Genomic DNA, 18,782 nt, shown 5'->3' with positions numbered 1-18,782 from the left:
TGTGTCTGTAAAAAGTCTGTTGTCTAAAGGCTCTAGATTTCCATTGTTTATTTTGATAAGAACTTGATTTCAAGGTCTTAAGTTTTTTTGGTCTTCCGTTCTCTTTGTGTGATAATAGGAAACACTCAAATTAGCAGATCTTAGATATGAAAATAAGAAATGGTATTAAGAACTACATAGGGTTAATGAATATTTCATGAATTTAATAGATGTTTTTCAAGCCTGATAGCATTTTAAAATTTAGCACAGCATATCCCCCTCTTCTGAATAAATACACCTGTATTGCAGTGTCTTTATTTTTTTGATATTTTTTCTTCAACTACATTCAAGTATAACTGACACACAGTAGTTTTATGTTTTTAATTCAGTGAGTTTTGGCAAATAGCTGAGGCCATTTAAACACCGTACAGTCAAGATGTAGAACAGTTCTATCATCCCCGAAACGATTGCTCCTGCTCTCATCCCTTTGACGCTTCGGATCTCCTTTCTGAGAAATCACGATTTAGAATTTCATAGAGAAAATCACTACTTAGAATTTTGGATCATATAATATGTAGTTTCATGTTTGCTTTCTTTCACATAGTATAATACTTTTGAATCTCATCTATATTGTTGCAGTAGTTCCTTTTTATTGCTGGGATTGTTGTATGGAGATGTTGAAATTTTGATTTCTGAATTTTTATTGATATTCTGATAAAATGGTTTTTCACATTTCTTCCAGCAAACTGACCGGGCAAATAGATTTGAGTATTTATTAAAGCAGACAGAACTGTTTGCACATTTCATTCAGCCTGCTGCTCAGAAGACTCCAACCTCACCTTTGAAGATGAAACCAGGGCGTCCACGAATAAAAAAGGATGAGAAACAGAACTTGCTATCAGTTGGCGAGTGAGTAGTAGTTGATAGTTAATAGTTGAACCAGACTTCATTAGAAGCACAAAATCATTTTATTAAAAAAATAGTTATAGTGCTGTTATTTATTTGGCCCAGTTGGCTTGGCAGGATATAGCCATACATGTATAAATAAATATAGGCATAATGGTTTTATTTTTACATGGATTGAGTGGGGAATTCAGATGTTACCTTCTCCTTGGAGTGGAAACAAATGCAGAGGTTAAGTGGCCTACTTAATATCATCTAGAAGGAATTAGAATAATCTGACTTTGAACTTAGATCTGACTTGGGGCATTCTTTAGTCTCCTAAACCATGTATGTGAATTGAGAGTACTGCTATTATCTGAAGTCTGTGTTTGTGTGTAGATGGTATGATGATTTATGTCATGGTAGTCTGCTTAAAATTTTTGTTATATACTTAGTTTCTTTATATAAAGGGAAATGTCAAGTTGTATGGTGCCATTGTTAGGTGGTGGTGCAAAATTTTTAAAGTACTTCTTACATGTTGAATTATAGATTCTTTCTTAGAATTTGTGCTGGTTGGATAACTAAGATGTTTGGTGGTGATTTAGTTGCTAAGTTGTGTCCGACTCTTGCGACCCCATGGAGTGTAGCCTGCCAGGCTCCTCTCTGTCCATGGGATTTTCCAGGCAAGAATACTGGAGTGGGTTGCCATTTTCTTCTCCAGGGGATCTTCCTGACCCAGGAATTGAACCTGCATCTCCTGTATTGCAGGTGTAGTCTTTACCAATTGAGCTATGAGGGAAGCCCTAACTAAGATGTTTGGTTAGTAATAATAAATTTAGGGCAATCTCATTGCTTGAAAGTAAGCGTTAATTGAAGTAACAAAGCATATGCCAACTTTTATCTTTAGTTTAACAACCATAATAATCAGTCATCTTGATAATACATTATGAAGGAGATTTTATTTTTTTTTATTTTTTTATTTTTTTGAGATTTTATTTTTTAAAAAAAGCAAAGTTAAGATTCTTTCTTAGTTTATGGAGAGTAACTTGGGGGTGAGGGGTAGATCTTTGAATTAAGTTTTCATAAGATTGGAGTGCAGAGAAGCACAAGAAGTAAACACATGTGACAAGCAGGAAGGGACTTCCCAGGTGGTCCAGTGGCTGAGACTCCACACCCCCAATGCAGAGGGCCCGGGGTCCACTCCTGGTTAGGAAACTGTAGATCCCACATGCCGCAACTTAAGAGTTTGCATGCCACAGCAAAGATCAGAGATCCTACATGCCACAGCCAAGATCCGGTGCAGCCAGATAAATATGAAAAAAAAGCGCTGTTAAAAAAAAATTCTTGGATTTTTATTGCCTTCGCTTGCATTTCTGAGGAATGTTTCTCTATCTGGGAAGGCTGATTATCTTTCCCACAAAGCATGTAGTTTTAATAGAAATCAAGCAATAATTTAGATTTAGAGACCCACAAGAGTGGAATATAATCTACTGTTTTCTATTTAAATGAAAATATTTGTTGAAAGTATACAGGTATAATTGGAAATTTGAAAACTGGGGAGTAAGTAGTTTTACTAACAGAGTCCTTTAGAGATTAAGAAATCTGGCAATATTATAGCTACAAAAATTTAGTTTTTAGGAAACTGTATCTGACTCTGTTGGGATGTAAAATCTGGGCATGTGTATTTAACAAGTTTCAAGTAGTTCTGATGAATCTGTAGTTAAAGAGTCATTGCCTAAGCCCTAAGTCTCTGTTCTGCAAATTCTGCAGCTTTTGGTGAATGTAGTTTTTAAAATGTGATTTCTGGGGGAACTATTTTTGGGGTGGGAGCAAAATACTTAACATTAAAATATAAACTATGAGGTTTTTCTTACTGCAGTTTTCATTGAAATTAGATTATCACATTTATGTTTATCAGGTTCTGGTTAACCTAAGGTATTACTCTATAGTCTTCATTTACATGCCTTTTAAGATACTGTGAAATATTGGTCAGCCTGTTGACTATTATGTTGAAAGCTGGTAATTAAAGCCAAGACTCAAATCGCTTGATTTCATTTTAAACTTGGCAGCTATCGACACCGAAGAACAGAGCAAGAAGAAGATGAAGAATTATTAACAGAAAGCTCCAAAGCAACCAATGTTTGCACTCGGTTTGAAGACTCTCCATCATGTATGTTGTATATATTTAATTACTTCATCTTTAAAACATCTCCTTGTAGCCTTTGGTTAATGTTGGGGTTTTTCTTGGCTATAATTTATAAAGGGAATTTTAAGTAATCTTTTGAAATTTATTGATTGTAAAATGAACTTCAGATACTTTTTGGCTAGAAGTGATAGTATATCATTATGATAGTGATGCTATATTTCAGAAGGGCATAAAACACCATTGTGCTTGTTTCCTGAATGTATATGTAAAAATGGGAATGGCATTTGCCGTATGTTTGCCCCAGGAAGAAAGATGTGTAGGAAAAGGTACTTGTTAAAAGACTTTGTTTACTCATCTCCTGATTTTGTATTTGTTTTAAAGTTTATAAATGGTTTTCCAAAAGAAAACATGGTTAACCAGGTTTAGGTTTTACTTACATATAATCTTGGGTTTCCCAAGTGGCATTAGTCGTAAAGAGCCCGCCTGCCAGTGCAAGAGACTGACACATTGGTTCGATCCCTGGGTCAGGAGGTCCCCTGGAGGAGGGCATGGTAACCCACTATGGTATTCTTGCCTGGAGAGTCCCATGGGCAGAGGAGTCTGACAGGCTACAGTCCATGAAGTTGCAAAGAGTAGAATACGACTGAAGCGGCAAAGCATGCATGCATGTGTATTCTTGGTTGTCTGGTGGCACAGTTTTCTTTACTGAAGGCCAGTAATTTTTTTCCCTGACCTCCTTTGTCTTTCTCACTTGATGACAAGTTTGTATGATCATAGTGGTTGTGAGCAAAAAAAAAAAAAAACTTATAATAGTATAGGATTTATAATTTGGATTGGTTGTTTTAATAATTAACTGTCACCTTGAACTCTTAGCAGACTAAACTTCAGGGAGGATAGGATCTGGTTAGAAATGTATCAGTCTGGTTAAAGTATGTATCTCCAAAATTTTTTTTTTTTTCTTTTGGCTACAGAGTACCCAGTTTTCATTTCTTATAATGAAGCTAGAGGCCAGGGCTAGGTTTGTGGTGCAGAGAGAAAGTAAATTTGAAGTATTTGAGTTGTCTCTTCTTCACATTCTCACAGTGTAACCAGTTTTCCTAGTGTTGATTAACATTTCATCTCAGAGCAGTGTTTGTCAAAGGGGATGGAGTATAGAATATATGTTTTTTAAAAGATGTATTTTTTTTTAAAGTTGGGTTATTTGTGATCCATATATTTAGCAATTATTCTGGGATGGGAAATGTATAGTAAACCCTGAAAAAGATATTGTTCCTCTTTGTAGGACCTCTTGGAGAAGGGTAAAGGAAAAAGTCTTTTATTAATAATTTCTATTCATTTCCCCTTTGTTAAGAGAAAAACACAGTCCCCAGTGAACCTCTGTTTTGGTCATCAGGGAAGGTGAAAACACTTGTTCAGAAACACTTGTGCAGACATTGAAAAAGGAACTCGGTCAGAGAGTCCCTAGGACCGATACATGGTAACGTAAGGCCTGAGTGGCCGGGCACTCTGATGCCTTCCGTCGTGTTTCTTGTCTTCCGTATCCATCTGCTCCTTCTCTGCTCCACACCACAGCAGCTGCCTTTCCTAACGTGGGACTTGCAAAACTCCCATTCTTAAAATCTAGTGGAGAAGGCACGGTCAGAATAAAGATGTGTAGGCCCACGTTAAACCTGTGTGTATCAAATGAACGAAGGGCTGCCCACTTGTATTTCTTGTCTTTAAAATGTGCATGTCATTTTTCTTTTGTTCTTAGATGTAAAATGGGGTAAACTGAGAGATTATCAGGTCCGAGGATTAAATTGGCTCATTTCTTTGTATGAGAACGGCATCAATGGTATCCTTGCAGATGAAATGGTATGTGTTTGGTAGCTTTTGTAGAGGTCCACATTTTATAATTTAAAACCTTGTACACCGTTTAGATTTATAAAAGATTTGTAAGATATAATTTATTGATTATACTATAGGCTGTTAGCAAACTAATCCTGTGTCACACTAATAAAGCTCACTTTAGTTGCCTAAGTGGGATCTATATCTATACTTCAATTGTGAGAAATTACTACCTATGAAAGTGTAATAAATTTAAAAATATACATTTTGAGAAGCATGCCTTTGGTTGACTTTTGTAATACAATGATTTGACCATCTCCCCTTGCTCCCTTCCCCCCACTTCTGAGAGACACAGGGGGGATTAATGGAATATCATCAACAAATATTTTCCCTGTGATGGCACGTTGTACAGTTCTATCTTGTAAAACATTTTATCTTGTTTACTATTGACTAGTTATATAGTGAATGTTTTAAGTTTCTCTATAGCTACAGTGCTAAGACAACTGCTTGGAGAAAGTAATGGAGTCAGAAGAAATAGGTCTCAATTCTAGCTCTGCTGGGTGACCCTGGGAAAGCTTGTATCTGAGCTTTGTGGAGGTGGTAATGGTACATCCTTCACAGACTGGTGAAGGTTAAATGCCATAACGCTTGCACACTTGACACATATCAAGTTCTTGCTATTTGTTAGGTGTGCATATAGCTTTTCTTTTAAATGTTTCTGTACCAGTCAGGAAATATAAATACAGGAGTCTGTTTTGTTCTCTGTTTCATTGCTTTGTGGTTATTTTCTCTTTCAGGGCCTGGGAAAGACACTTCAAACAATTTCTCTTCTTGGGTACATGAAACACTATAGAAACATTCCTGGTCCTCATATGGTTTTGGTGCCTAAGTCTACGTTACACAACTGGATGAGTGAATTCAAGAGATGGGTACCAACACTTAGATCTGTTTGTTTAATAGGAGATAAAGAACAAAGGGTAAGCTTCTCATATTTCATTACATGTTTGCTATTAAAAGAATTTGAATTTAGGTTTGGGGAAAGGGGATAACTAGAGGAGGGATAAAAGAAGAGGAAGGGTCCCAGTAATAAGCTTGGTCTTCATAAATATTAGTAATTTGTAAGTGGAATGTTATCTTGATGGCTAAGATTCATACTGGGGAAAAAGGAATTGTAGACTATAGAAAGCTATAAGAGTATAGTTTGTTTCTCCTGCTCTTTGGGGGTGGTTATAAAGTTGAAGGCTTTATTCCCATTGTAGAGCAATTTCTTCATAATAATGTAAGTGGTAAAAATATAAATAGTAACTTGACAAGTTGGTATCATATTGATCAGAATAAGTTAAAATATTGATCAGTTAACACATCCTTTTTTGGAGCGGAAATGGAAATAATGTGGGCTTCCCTAGTGGCACAGCGGTAAAGAATGTTTGATCCTTGAGTCAGGAAGATCCCCTGGAGAAGGAAATGGCAACACACTGCATATTCTTGCCTTGGACATCCTGTGGACAGAGGAGCCTTGTGGGTTACAGTCCATGGAGTCACAAAATCAGGCAACTTAGCGACTAAAATAGCACCACCAACAATGGAAATAATTGACACTATTAAGAATATAAAATTTGGATTAAAAAATGGACTCATAATGTATTGAAGGACTATATATTAAATTTTGTTTTCCCTTCATTCAGCTATCAGTGATGACTAGATTTCTTTTCTTTTCTCCCTTTTTAACTGCTTCGGGTATTTTAAGTTACAGAATCCTTACTATGCTTTGAAACCCAGTGGTTTAACCAGTCTTTGCTTTAGTTTCCTCAGCTGTAAAATGAGAAAATTCATAGCAATGTCTTAATAGATCTATAAACTTAAAATGAATGAAAATGCTTACTGGAAACTAACCTTTAGTCCTTATCTATCTTTATGTCAGAAAACTCTTTATCCTTTTCTAAACCTGTGTCCAAAAAATTTCAACACTTAGTGGCATTGTGGAAAGAGACATTTTAAGAATTAGTCTATTGACTTTTGCACCAAAGAATTTTGTCAGTTATTTATTACATGGCTGTGACAAGATTAATGAAGTTACTTTGAGCTAGTTCTAGCTGCTTGTGTACTATAGATAACTCTTAATTCTTTTTTCTTTTTTAATATTCCCACGCCCCTTTACATAATAGATTATGTCCTTGTCATCAGTAAATTTAATATATAGTTTATTTCTGCATGATGGAATTTTTTTTCTTTTGTTAAACAGGCTGCTTTTGTCAGAGATGTTTTGTTACCAGGAGAATGGGATGTATGTGTAACTTCTTATGAAATGCTTATTAAAGAAAAGTCTGTTTTCAAAAAATTTAATTGGAGGTACTTAGTTATTGATGAAGCTCACAGGATCAAAAATGAAAAATCCAAGGTAATTTGATATTTAGATTTGAAAATCATTTGTGCCTTAGTTTAGAATTTGATCAGTATGCAGAATATTCATTCTAATGATGAATTTGTTTTTTCAGTTGTCAGAAATAGTGAGGGAATTCAAGACTACAAATCGACTATTATTAACTGGAACACCTCTTCAAAACAACTTGCATGAGCTTTGGTCACTTCTTAATTTTTTGTTACCAGATGTCTTTAATTCAGCTGATGTAAGTATTTCGTATTATTTTCTCGGAGTAATTTTTTGATACTAAATATTTTTGTAATAGAACTGGCCTGCTTCAAGAAACATACAAACTTATATAGAAAGAGATCAGAATTTTGGTTACCAGAGGTGGGAACCAGGGGAGAAGCAGAATTGGATGAAGGCAGTTAAAAGGTACAAAGTTCATTGTACTTATTTATCTTCCATTTATAAGATAATTAAGTACTTGAGATGTACAGCATGATAAATGGAACACTGCTGCATGTTATATATGAAAATTGTTAAGATTAAATAACAATAAATCCTAAAGTTCTCTTCACAATATTTTTTCTATTTATCAAAAATTTTGTATCTATATTAAATGATGGATGTTCTCTAAACATTGTCATTGCGCTCTACACTTTAAACGTCATCCAGAGCTGTCAGTTTATCTCAGTAAAACCAGAAGAATTAAGGAGTTTGGCCTACCTTTTCGTACTGCGGAGTTTGGCCTACCTTTTCGTACTGCTTGAGATAATCATTACTTTTTCACTCTTTTAGGTAGTTAGCCTCATGTAACCAACCAAGTTTTGTTTGCATCCTGAGAATTTATTTACTTTTGTGCCTTTGATTTCAGTCTCATTTTTGAAGTCATGGCTTGTTCTCTCTGGAATGTCCTAGGTTCGCATTCTTATTGGTGGTCATGTTGGCCTGACACTGCTCTAGGTGGACTGCTTTTTTCTTAAGGTGGTGCTCAGGATATTCCCCAAGGGAATTTGGGTACTTCCTGTTGCCTGAGTTTTAAGTCCCCAGGATGGCCTCTTCCCAGGATGGCCTTCAAATTTGGTGAAGTCTGTCTAGCCATATTTTCTTATGGTCTAACAAGCATAGAGACTAATTCTTACCTTTGATAGGTTATTTGTGGTGATAGAAATGGTTGATTGATAATTTGAACTCTTGGTTGCACGTAACAAAATGTACATTATGTCGACAGTCTGTGCAATTAGTAATTTTGGTTTTCTGTCAGGCTCGACTTCATTTTTGAACCTTTGCTCCTGTTTCTGGAGAGAGAGAGTGTGTGTGTGTGTGTGTGTGGCTTTGAAGAGCTTATTCAAATAAGTTCCAAAAAGGTGTTAATTTTGATTGGGTGTGTTATGTAAGGATCATTTTAAGAGTAGATTTTATTATTTTTATTTTTACGTTTTAAAATTTTTTTGAGAAGATTGTATTCTTGAAAGGCAATTTAATCAGTGTCAGCCAGCTCCTTTAGTTCTGCTTTTACGTATTTTGATTTTTCTTTTTGAGATAATTTTTCTTACCCCATTGACGTGTTTATTTGTTTAATAATCTCTGTTAAAACTTTGTTTTAGTTGACACAGTTCTAAGATTATGTTTACTAATATAGCAAATACAGTTAATGCTTGAACAGTAGAAGTGGGTGGGTCCACATGCACGAATTTTTTTTCAGTGGTAAATACTACAGTTCTGCATAATATGCAGTGGTTAACCTGACTATAAGTTAACATGTGGATTTTCAGTTGCATGGAGTGTTGGTGCTCCTAACCTCTGCGGTGGTCAGGGGCCAACTGTATATAATACACATGCTAAAGAGGTAAAGCTAGGGAAACTGTCCTTTTTAAATCCTACCCAAATACTAATGAAATGTTGGTATTCTCAATTTTACTTTGAGTAAGTTTAACAAAAATTGACGTTGCTCTAGAAACCTTGTGTTTGAGGTATATGAGTGGTCTTAGAGAGCAAACTGCACAGTGGTTTTACCTTTTAAGATTTTCTGAAACAAACTTTTTTTTCAAGAATATTGATTTTCATATCTACAAACTGTCTCCAGTTATTTTCTTTTCATTTTGAAACTTGTCATCTTGATGTTTAGGAAATACATGATTCTAAAATGAATTGCTAACAATAACACACATTAAAAAAAGGAACTAAGTGATTTTTGCAGTTCACAGTTCAAATATTAATTTAGAAGTTGTTATATGCTATGTAACCTAGCATAATAAGGTATTTGCAGTTACTATTATGGACATGAATTTGAGCAAACGGGGAGGTAGTGAAGGCCCGGAGGCTTGGTGTGCTGCAGTCCATGGGATCGCAAAGACTTAGACATGCCTTAGCGACTGAACACACATAACGTTACTATTATCTCTAATCTTGATGAATTTTTTTGTTTGTTAATCTAGGACTTTGATTCCTGGTTTGATACAAATAATTGCCTTGGGGATCAAAAGCTAGTTGAGAGGCTTCATATGGTAAGTATTTTGGAGTAGGGTTAAAAAAGCATGTTTCTAATGGGAAAAATGATACAGATTAGTAGATTATTTTTCTGTTAACAAAGAGCACAGTGGCTTTACAGTCAGATCTGTTTGAATCTGCCCACTTTCGTTCTTATTCTTATGATGTGAGGAGGGAGTAATGTATGGCAGTTTCAGTCTTAGAACCTAGGGTGAAATTCTAACTTAGTATATTAATTAATTAATCCCTTAGGGTTAACGTACAGTGAGGGGAAGAAGAGTTGCGGAAGAACTTAACATGAACAAGTTTTGGAATCTTTAGTTCTATTTACCTTCCATAGGAGAATCTAACAGATTTGCTTCTGAAAGGCTAAAGGTCCATCTGTTGCTCTTAAATCAATTGATTGTATACAAGCAACTGCTAATAGTGCAGTGTGAACAGAGTTGATGTTTTTACTGTGACATACAGCTTTGTTCCTTCCTGTGAAGATTCACAAGTGAAAGTTGGTAGGAAGATAGAAATTTCTCTAACAGACCCCAGATTATAATACCAGGACCAGCAGGATAAAGCATGTAAGCATGACATACAAGGCCTTTCATGACCTAACTCAGGGTTTCTCAACTTGTGTTGACATTTTGGTGCAGTTTTTGGAGGATGGGAAGGTGGTTTTCTTGTTGAGTAGCAGCATCCTGGACATTTCTGCTCAGTATGTGCCAGTAGTGTGCCCTCACTTGTGACGATCAGAAATGTTTCAAGGCCCTAGAAACATGTCCTGTGGGGCACCATCACTCCTCCTTCAGAGAGCTAATGTTCCTGTTGGCAGTGTTCTCCAGCTGCTGTTTGACTTCTTAGTCAAGCTTTACTTTGCTAAAATTGCTGGCCCCACTGTCGGTTTTCTGTAGCTAATGTGCTAATTTCTGCGTCTCTGCTTATCTTTTCTTCCACATCTAGTATTCTCTTCCCTGCCTTTACGAATAATACTTGAGCCAGGATTCGGTGGTGATGTCCCCTTCTCCATGAGTACCCAGGCTGAGGCCAGCCTAGAGTCTCCTCTCTAGCCTGTCTTTAATAATCCAACATTCTAACATTATAGGACTTTGCACAGGTTACTGAAATGACTCCTTTACAAATGCTTTCCCTCTGGATTGTAAACACAAAGCCATATGTGTCCTCTATTTGCCTTTGTATCCCTAGCATAATGCCTGGCTCAAAGTGGATATTTGATGAAGGGGAAAAAATTTAAAACTTTTGAGTATTCAAATATTTGTGTATAAATTAATTTTAAGGTTCTCTAAAATTCTGTGTACTGAAATTTTATTTTTCTACATGTTTGAAGGTAATGGTCTCCTAGACACCTTTGTTTCAGTTTAGATGGCATTCAAGCATGTAAGCACTCAATTTAGATTTATTTGTTCAGAGGGTTGTGGGGTGTATGCATAGACTTTGCTTAATAAATAGATAGGTACATGTAGGTAAAGCATACTAAAGCACAACAGAATACCAGTTTTGGCATTTGTTTATTTCACTTAGATAGTAGCATGAAGATGCTTCTCAAATCGGGCTGGGGTGGGGGGTACAGGTCCGGTAGCTGCCTCTCCGCGCTGTCCTGAGATTCCCACCGTAGCTCCTGTGTCTTGTAATGAAAGAGTGTGTTCACAATCACATGGTGTACTTGGGCATGAGAGAATTCTTCCTTGATAAAGGAGTTTTCTTTAGTTGTAACCAGTCCCGCACCAGAGCCTAACTTGTGCATGTTAGCCCCAGAAGTCACGAGTCAGCTGAGTGAGTTCTTTGCTGGTTTTGCCCGGCTGCACACACACAGACAGCGCTGGAAGAGGGCTCGTGGGGCCGAAGGTCCTCGCTCACGTGCTGGCAGCTGGTGCCAGCTTCTCGGGATGATACTCGAGAGGCGTTGCTTATTTTCTCAACCATTTTTGTTGTTTGATCACATTTTTATAAGCTAGTGGTAAGTAGAACAAAGGAAGATATAAAAGGGTATCTTTTGCTTTATAGCTGTCTTAAAATTATTTTATGAAAATTAATTAGCTATATGCAACAGGGGTATGTCTCACAAATATAATACTGTGTAAAAGAAACCAGGTATAAATTGGGCATATACTGTGAGTCTTTGTATATAAATAAAGTTAAAACCCGGCAAAACTAATGTATGATGTTAAAAACTGAATATTGCTTACCTTTGGGAAGGAAGGCGAGGGGATTGTGACTGGAAAGGTTACAGAAGGATTTATGGGATGTTCTATTTATCTAAGAGATAGTTACATGGCTATGTTTGCTTGATTAAAATGTATTGAACTATATATTTACAATTTGTATACTTTATATTTGCCTACTTCCATGAGAAAAAGATAAGAAATGAGGGAACAGTAACCATGATGACATCATAATGTGGACCTAGCCTTTTCTTAAGTAACTAGTTTTTAAATTTGAAAGGCAGTGAATGTTGAAAATATCATTTTTAAAATTTACTACTTTTTTTACACTTTATGACAAGTGTATCAAGTGTTTACTTATTATATATTGAGTAATCCTCAACATACTCTTTAGGAAGTCTGTAATAATAAATTACATATTTAGAAAGAAGTCCTAAGAATCTTTTGATATTCAAGAAGGCACATTTCTGTGTATTTAATGGACACTTTTGAGATCCTGAAATACTACTTATGTTACCAATAAGGTCATCTCCATTTCTTTCTGCTCTTTTAAGGTTTTGCGTCCATTCCTCCTTCGTCGAATTAAGGCTGATGTTGAAAAGAGTTTACCTCCAAAGAAGGAAGTAAAAATCTATGTGGGCCTCAGCAAAATGCAAAGGGAATGGTATGTATTTTGAGACGTTTTTGAAATCATTCTTAATTCTTCACTGACTTTCATTTGTACTTTGCTTTTGTGCTTGTGTCGTCAAGGGATTCAGTCTGCTGGTGTGCGCTCAGCCTGACCAGTTTCCCGGATATAGAACCTAGGACTTCTCATCAAATTTATGATACCAAGTCTTTGTTAAAGATGACAATCAGCTTGGGAAGTTTATGAATTCAAAAGTTAAACTTGGCATTTAACAGAGATGGGTGTAAAGCCCTCTACATGGGTTTTTAAAAAAGAAACTATGGTGGCACGGATGGGAGACGTGGTTAATGTGGTGGGTCATAAATACCGGCCCATGGGCTCCTGCTGGTCCCTGATGAAGTTGGAGATTGTAGAGGTCTGAGAAAAGTTAGGAGCTTTCTCTTATCTCAGAAAGCTATATTTATTTAGTTTATAAGTCCATTTTGAGCTGATGTTTTGTTTTAGGTAAGATTAAAATGTCCTTTTGTGAAGTTACAGTAATGACACATGATAGCTATTTTAAAAGCACCTAAACAGGGCATACTGAGAAAACTGAAAACCTTTTAAGTTTCTGTTGTTTTTGTCTTTTCTGTTTTCCTTTTTTTAAAAGTTTTATGGGTGCATGAAATCTTAAAAGGCTAGAAACTGCTGATTTAAGTGTTCAGAGGAGGGAAATAATCTAGCCACTCTGTTCTTACTGCATCTCAAGTATGTTCAGTTCAGTGCTCAGCATTGATAAGTATTTTTAAGGGGCTGGAGTTGTTGGTAAAAGGACAGAAAAGATACAAAGCAAAGAAATGGGCAAAAAGTAGTCCATTCTAAATGTCCTCAAAAATTTTGAAAGGTTTTAATAGAGTAGCAAAGAGTTAGGCTTGTCTTATATGGCTCTAAAATACAGAATTAAGACATGAATCAGTGCTGAGGTAAAGCAAACTTTTTTTTCGTTTATAACCACATTGGTGAATTTTACATTAGAATTGTGATGGAAAGGTCTGCCTTGAATATTTTGTGCCTCCTGATTGGAGTTGTTAAGCATAGATGGCTTTGGTTATTTAAGTTGTTGCTCAGAGAATTCAGGGTCCTGAAACTTTGGTATTTGGACAGATTACTCTTTCCTTTAGGATAGTGTCTAACTCTTTAGTGTCAAGGCTTTTCATAATCCAACCTTAGCCTAACTGCCCCCTTCTCTCCCCTTAGCCCATGCACTTTTAACATTTAAAGCTATTGTATTAATTTTATTTTCATCATCATGCTTATGCTCTCATAATTCTTATTTCCTCCTTACCCAAATGCTATACTGGCTACACTGAATAATAATGGATAGTAGCATTCTTCTTTTGGAAAAGACTACAGATTAAAATTATGTTTAAAACTTAACTTTTAAAGTTTGGCTTTATTACTTAAAAATGTTGTATCATTATAGTTTTGTTTCAGTTCATCCCAAGAAGATGAATTTACTCTTTTGGGCCTCTAGGCCCAGGCATTATAGGTGCACATTAGAACACTGAGAGTGGGGTGGGGGAAGGCAGCAAGGAGAAACAGAAGAAAAAAGAAGTTCGGGTGATACATTCCTCAGCACACATTAGAAGTTGATGTGTTGTTTCGTATTGGTATTTTGGGGTTGAGATGGGATTAAGTATATAAAATGGCGGGGACCTGTCCAGGAACATTTGAGCCATCGTAAAATGTTTTTCTTTTCACTAGGTACACTCGGATATTAATGAAGGATATAGATATACTGAACTCTGCAGGGAAGATGGACAAAATGCGGCTGCTGAACATTCTGATGCAGTTGAGGAAGTGCTGTAATCACCCCTATCTCTTTGATGGGGCTGAGCCGGGTCCACCTTACACAACAGACATGCATCTGGTCACCAACAGTGGCAAAATGGTGGTGCTAGACAAGCTGCTCCCTAAATTAAAGGAACAAGGTACCTCTTGCTGGCATCAAACGGAGAAGCAGTGGAAACTTAAGATTCTGATGTTAAAGTGAGGGAGCTCCCCTACACTGGCACTTTGTAAATTTGAAGTTTGGACATTGAAAAACTCCGATCCATTGATCTGAGCTTCACACCCCACCCTGCCAACCCCCCAGTTTTAAGCCTCAAATTTTTCAGAAAGCGATCTGTAGTTAGGGCAGTCACACTCACTGGATTTTGAGGGAAAATTCTCATTTTCTATACATGTTCCTAGAAATACCATTTTTTTGTTATAATATGTCAAGAGTGCTCTTCCCACTCATACAGTTCACAGAGCCTTTGATAGACAGTGGTGGTGTGTTCACGGTGGTGGTCTTCACTTGTTTATGTGTGTTTTTAATGTAATTAAACATTATATGCATGGACCCAAAGCAATTTTATTTACAGTATGCTGAGTTTTATATGAAAATGAGTATGTGTACAGATTTATTTAAATTACATGAGTGTAGAGCGAATTTTATATGAAGCCAGCTTCAACAACTATAAACTAATGGCAAAACTTGTTTTCATCAGTACTGTACCTATTTCCTCCTTTTGGACTCTTGAACCATATCCTAGACATCAAGGCATTTCATGAACAAATTATTCTATAAAATGAAGTACACCAGTTTCAAATTTCTCCATTTGTGTTTCTCTGTATATTTTTATAAGAATGGTAATTGTACCAGTAGATGAATCTGTTTTAGGATATTGACTGTTGAAAACATTATTAGAGTTGTCAGTGAATTTGTTTTCTTTTTATACTTTTCTTGGGAAATGTATTTTCTAAAATGCTTTCTTTAAAAGTTAAGTAATTGAAGAAATTGAGTATGCAGGGAAGAGTGGCAAGAACTTGGTAGGAGACTACTGAACATCCTTACGCATTTCAGGCATGAGAACGTGGAACATGAGCAGATTATCAGCCTCAGATTCTGAGATAAGATAGTTTCATAGTTATTATTTTCGAAAATGATCCACTGGTCTTATATCCTACTGAAGGCATTGTGCAGCTAGCTAAAGAAATGGAAGCATTGGATAATTTGAGTTGTGGCCTAAGTGAAGGATGATGGTGCAAGTGTTAGGCACACCTGAATGGTCCTTCCATCTGGAGTGGGTCTTCAGAGCTAGAGTGAAATCAGGGTACTGGATGTGTGTCGAGGGATGCCTGGGGCCTTGCACAGGGAAGGGTTGTTGTGGTGGAGGGTTATTTTTAAGTATGTGGGATATAAAGATGTCTTTGGGATGGCGAGATTTCCCAGGCCAGAGGCAAATAGCCTTTCTTGTTTACTTTAGTGTGTTTTTATAAATACTACTATTTTCTGTTTGTGCCTTGATGGGAAAAATGTGGGGAGTGACTGACTTGGATAATAAATGATGTGTAGTCTTTTCCTTGTAACTACATTACCTGAAATTAAGGGGTAATTGGTTAGTCTTGGTTTTGGTTAGCCGTAAATTTAAATAAATTTGTTTTACTTCCGAAGCTTCTGATAGTGGTCTGTTACATTTGCCAACAGGTTCGCGAGTACTGATCTTCAGTCAGATGACCAGGGTATTGGATATTTTGGAAGATTATTGCATGTGGAGGAATTATGAGTACTGTAGATTGGATGGACAGACACCCCATGATGAGAGACAAGTGAGTAGAATCTGGGGAGGGAGGGGAGATTACAAAATTGCCAGATAAAATACTTTTCTGACTTTTATTTTGTATCATTAGGAGTCCATCAATGCGTACAATGAACCAAACAGCACGAAGTTTGTTTTCATGTTAAGCACACGAGCTGGCGGCCTTGGCATCAATCTTGCTACTGCTGATGTTGTGATTTTGTATGACTCAGATTGGAATCCCCAAGTAGATCTTCAGGCCATGGTAAGAGATAACAAATACTCTCTGTGCTTAATAGATGTTTTCACTTAAAGTAAGCTAACGAGCAGTCTACAAATGTCAGTGACTGAATCCAATAGAATTGTACTTTCTCTGACTTAATAGTTCAGTGAGGGTATTTTGCAGGTGATCATCCATCTAAATCAGGGTATTTCCATCTTACATCTTTGCCATATCTTAGGACCTTAGAGTCTTATTATATCCTTTGCATCAGGAGAGAAAACTGGGAATTGCCCAGGGAATTTTTTATGGGTCGGAACTGACAGTGTCCCCACTTTCATTGGCCAGCACTAAATCACACAGTATAACTTACTGCATAGGAGTTGGTAACTAATAGTATAGTTGTGTCCTAGGAGGGACGGTAAACAGGTTTGGGGAGCTGCTAAACTGCCTGTCACGTTTGATTTTTAAACTTTTAGACCCATGCATATTGAGTATCTTGGCCAGATCAAGAGAATCGTTCTTATGTTGAGAAAACTTATTGATCTATAGAGTAATACAAAAACATAAAAGTTCGTAAGTTGGTACTGCTAATAGCTTGACCTGTGGTGTTTACATCTTTCTTGACCTGTGGTGCTTACATCTTTCTTGTTGGCCACTTTCATCCTGTGACTCTTTGTAAAGGTGGCTGGGGGAAATCGATAAATTAGAAATAGGGATGCTTTGTAAGAATGTGTTTTCTGAACTTAACAGAAGTGAAACAGAAAATGGAATTCAAATTAGTTTGACTTCTTATATGGAGTTGATTGGGTACTATTTAGACTAGGATTTTTATATTGTTTGTGGAGTTTGTTTATTCATGTCACTTTTTCCCCTTAATTGTGGTGAAAATTTAGATTTGATTTAGTAGAAAAACATTTTGAATTTAAACTTGAAATTTTTAAAAAGTTTTATTGTCATACTTAAAGATTATAATTTTGTCTGTGTTGTCTGAAGACAATGTATTTTATTTACAATTTTAAATATGTAAAATTAATATGGTAGTTTCTCACAGATTCAACATGTTCTATACTTCTGGAAGGATTTCTTGTGAGATAACTGATTAATTTGATTGAAATTGAGACTTGAAGAAATGTTAATGAATATGAATTCATCAGTGTTTCATATTTCTAAAACCATCTTGTACTTGAGAATATTTTCATTTTGTTTCTCAAGATACACATTCAAATGTTATTTATGTGAATTTTCAACTGGATTCAGAGTAACCTAGTTATTTTCCTAGGACCGAGCACACAGAATTGGACAGACCAAGACAGTCAGAGTGTTCCGCTTCATAACCGATAACACTGTAGAAGAGAGAATAGTGGAGCGCGCTGAGATGAAGCTCCGGCTGGATTCAATCGTCATCCAGCAGGGTGAGCCTAGGACTTTGAACACTTACCAAGTTGAATTTATAACACTTTCCTCTGGATTTTCTAGTTCAGAATTATTTATTGAACAACCACAGATGCCAGGCGTTGTTCTCAGTGCTGAGAATACAAAGGTGACTTGAAACCAACCAGTGTTCTTACTTTCAAGGCATTTATAATTCAGTGAGAGTGAGATACAGAATAAACATATATGTAAGCAGGACTAGATGGTGAGAGTGGGATTTTATTTTGGATGAACTGAAGGGAACTGCAGGTTCTTGTGCCAGATCAGCTTTCAAGGAAGACATTTGTGTTTTCATGAAGCTTAAGATACATCTTTTAGTGATGGGATATGTAAAATGTAAAAATGAAAACAAACCCTCAGCCTCTTGCCCACATTGGTGTCTTTTCCTCCCAAACTCTTGTGACCAAATACATTTTCTGTGTCCCTGAAGTGGAGAGGTATACTGTCCTGTTGTCGTGGCAGTCGCTCGGTCTTGTCCAGCTCTTTGCAACCCCGTGGACTGTAGCCCGCCAGGCTCTCTGCCCTTGGAATCTCCAGGCAAGAATGGTGGAGTGGGTAGACATTCCCTTCTCCAGGGGGTCTTCCCAACCTAGGGATGGAACCTGACTCTCCTGCACTGCAGGCAGATTTTTTACTGTCGGAGCCCCCAGGGAAGCCGCCAGGGGGACGCTGTGGCTTCATGGGGCGGGAACGAACGTGGGCCTCCCACGTGGCAGGCGAGAACTCTCCACTGAACTGCCGGTGCACCACAAGTGTTAGTCGCTCAGTCGTGTCCAGCTCTTTGCTACCCCAAGGACTGTACCCACCAGGCTCCTCTGTCCATGGAATTTTCCAGGCAAGAATACTGGAGTGCGTTGCCTTTCCTTTCTCCATGGCATCTTCCCTCCCCAGGGGTTGAACCTGTGTCTCCCGTATTGCAGGCAAATTCTTTACCGTCTGAGCCACCAGAGCAGTCCAAATGGACTTTGTTGAAATTAGAAAATTCTGTACATCAGAACTTCTTTTTTTTTTTGCCATGTAGTTTGTGGAATCTCAGTT

General features: G+C 36.9%; 1 protein-coding gene across 1 annotated transcript in view; it reads left to right on the top strand.

Annotated features, from left to right (window-relative positions):
- The window catches only part of SMARCA5 (SWI/SNF related, matrix associated, actin dependent regulator of chromatin, subfamily a, member 5), a 38,059-nt gene that overhangs the window by 8,470 nt on the left and 10,807 nt on the right, over window positions 1-18,782 (top strand). The window contains exons 3-14 of the mRNA XM_043485402.1: window positions 722-888; window positions 2,931-3,031; window positions 4,761-4,861; window positions 5,632-5,811; window positions 7,077-7,232; window positions 7,330-7,461; window positions 9,638-9,706; window positions 12,415-12,524; window positions 14,232-14,458; window positions 16,000-16,121; window positions 16,203-16,355; window positions 17,593-17,725. Coding sequence (XP_043341337.1) covers window positions 722-888; window positions 2,931-3,031; window positions 4,761-4,861; window positions 5,632-5,811; window positions 7,077-7,232; window positions 7,330-7,461; window positions 9,638-9,706; window positions 12,415-12,524; window positions 14,232-14,458; window positions 16,000-16,121; window positions 16,203-16,355; window positions 17,593-17,725 — 1,651 coding nt within the window. The remainder of the gene's footprint in view (window positions 1-721; window positions 889-2,930; window positions 3,032-4,760; window positions 4,862-5,631; window positions 5,812-7,076; window positions 7,233-7,329; window positions 7,462-9,637; window positions 9,707-12,414; window positions 12,525-14,231; window positions 14,459-15,999; window positions 16,122-16,202; window positions 16,356-17,592; window positions 17,726-18,782) is intronic.

Source organism: Cervus canadensis, chromosome 1, assembly GCF_019320065.1.
Source record: "Cervus canadensis isolate Bull #8, Minnesota chromosome 1, ASM1932006v1, whole genome shotgun sequence".
Taxonomy (NCBI): domain Eukaryota; kingdom Metazoa; phylum Chordata; class Mammalia; order Artiodactyla; family Cervidae; genus Cervus; species Cervus canadensis.
This window is presented reverse-complemented; position numbering and strand designations above follow the sequence as displayed.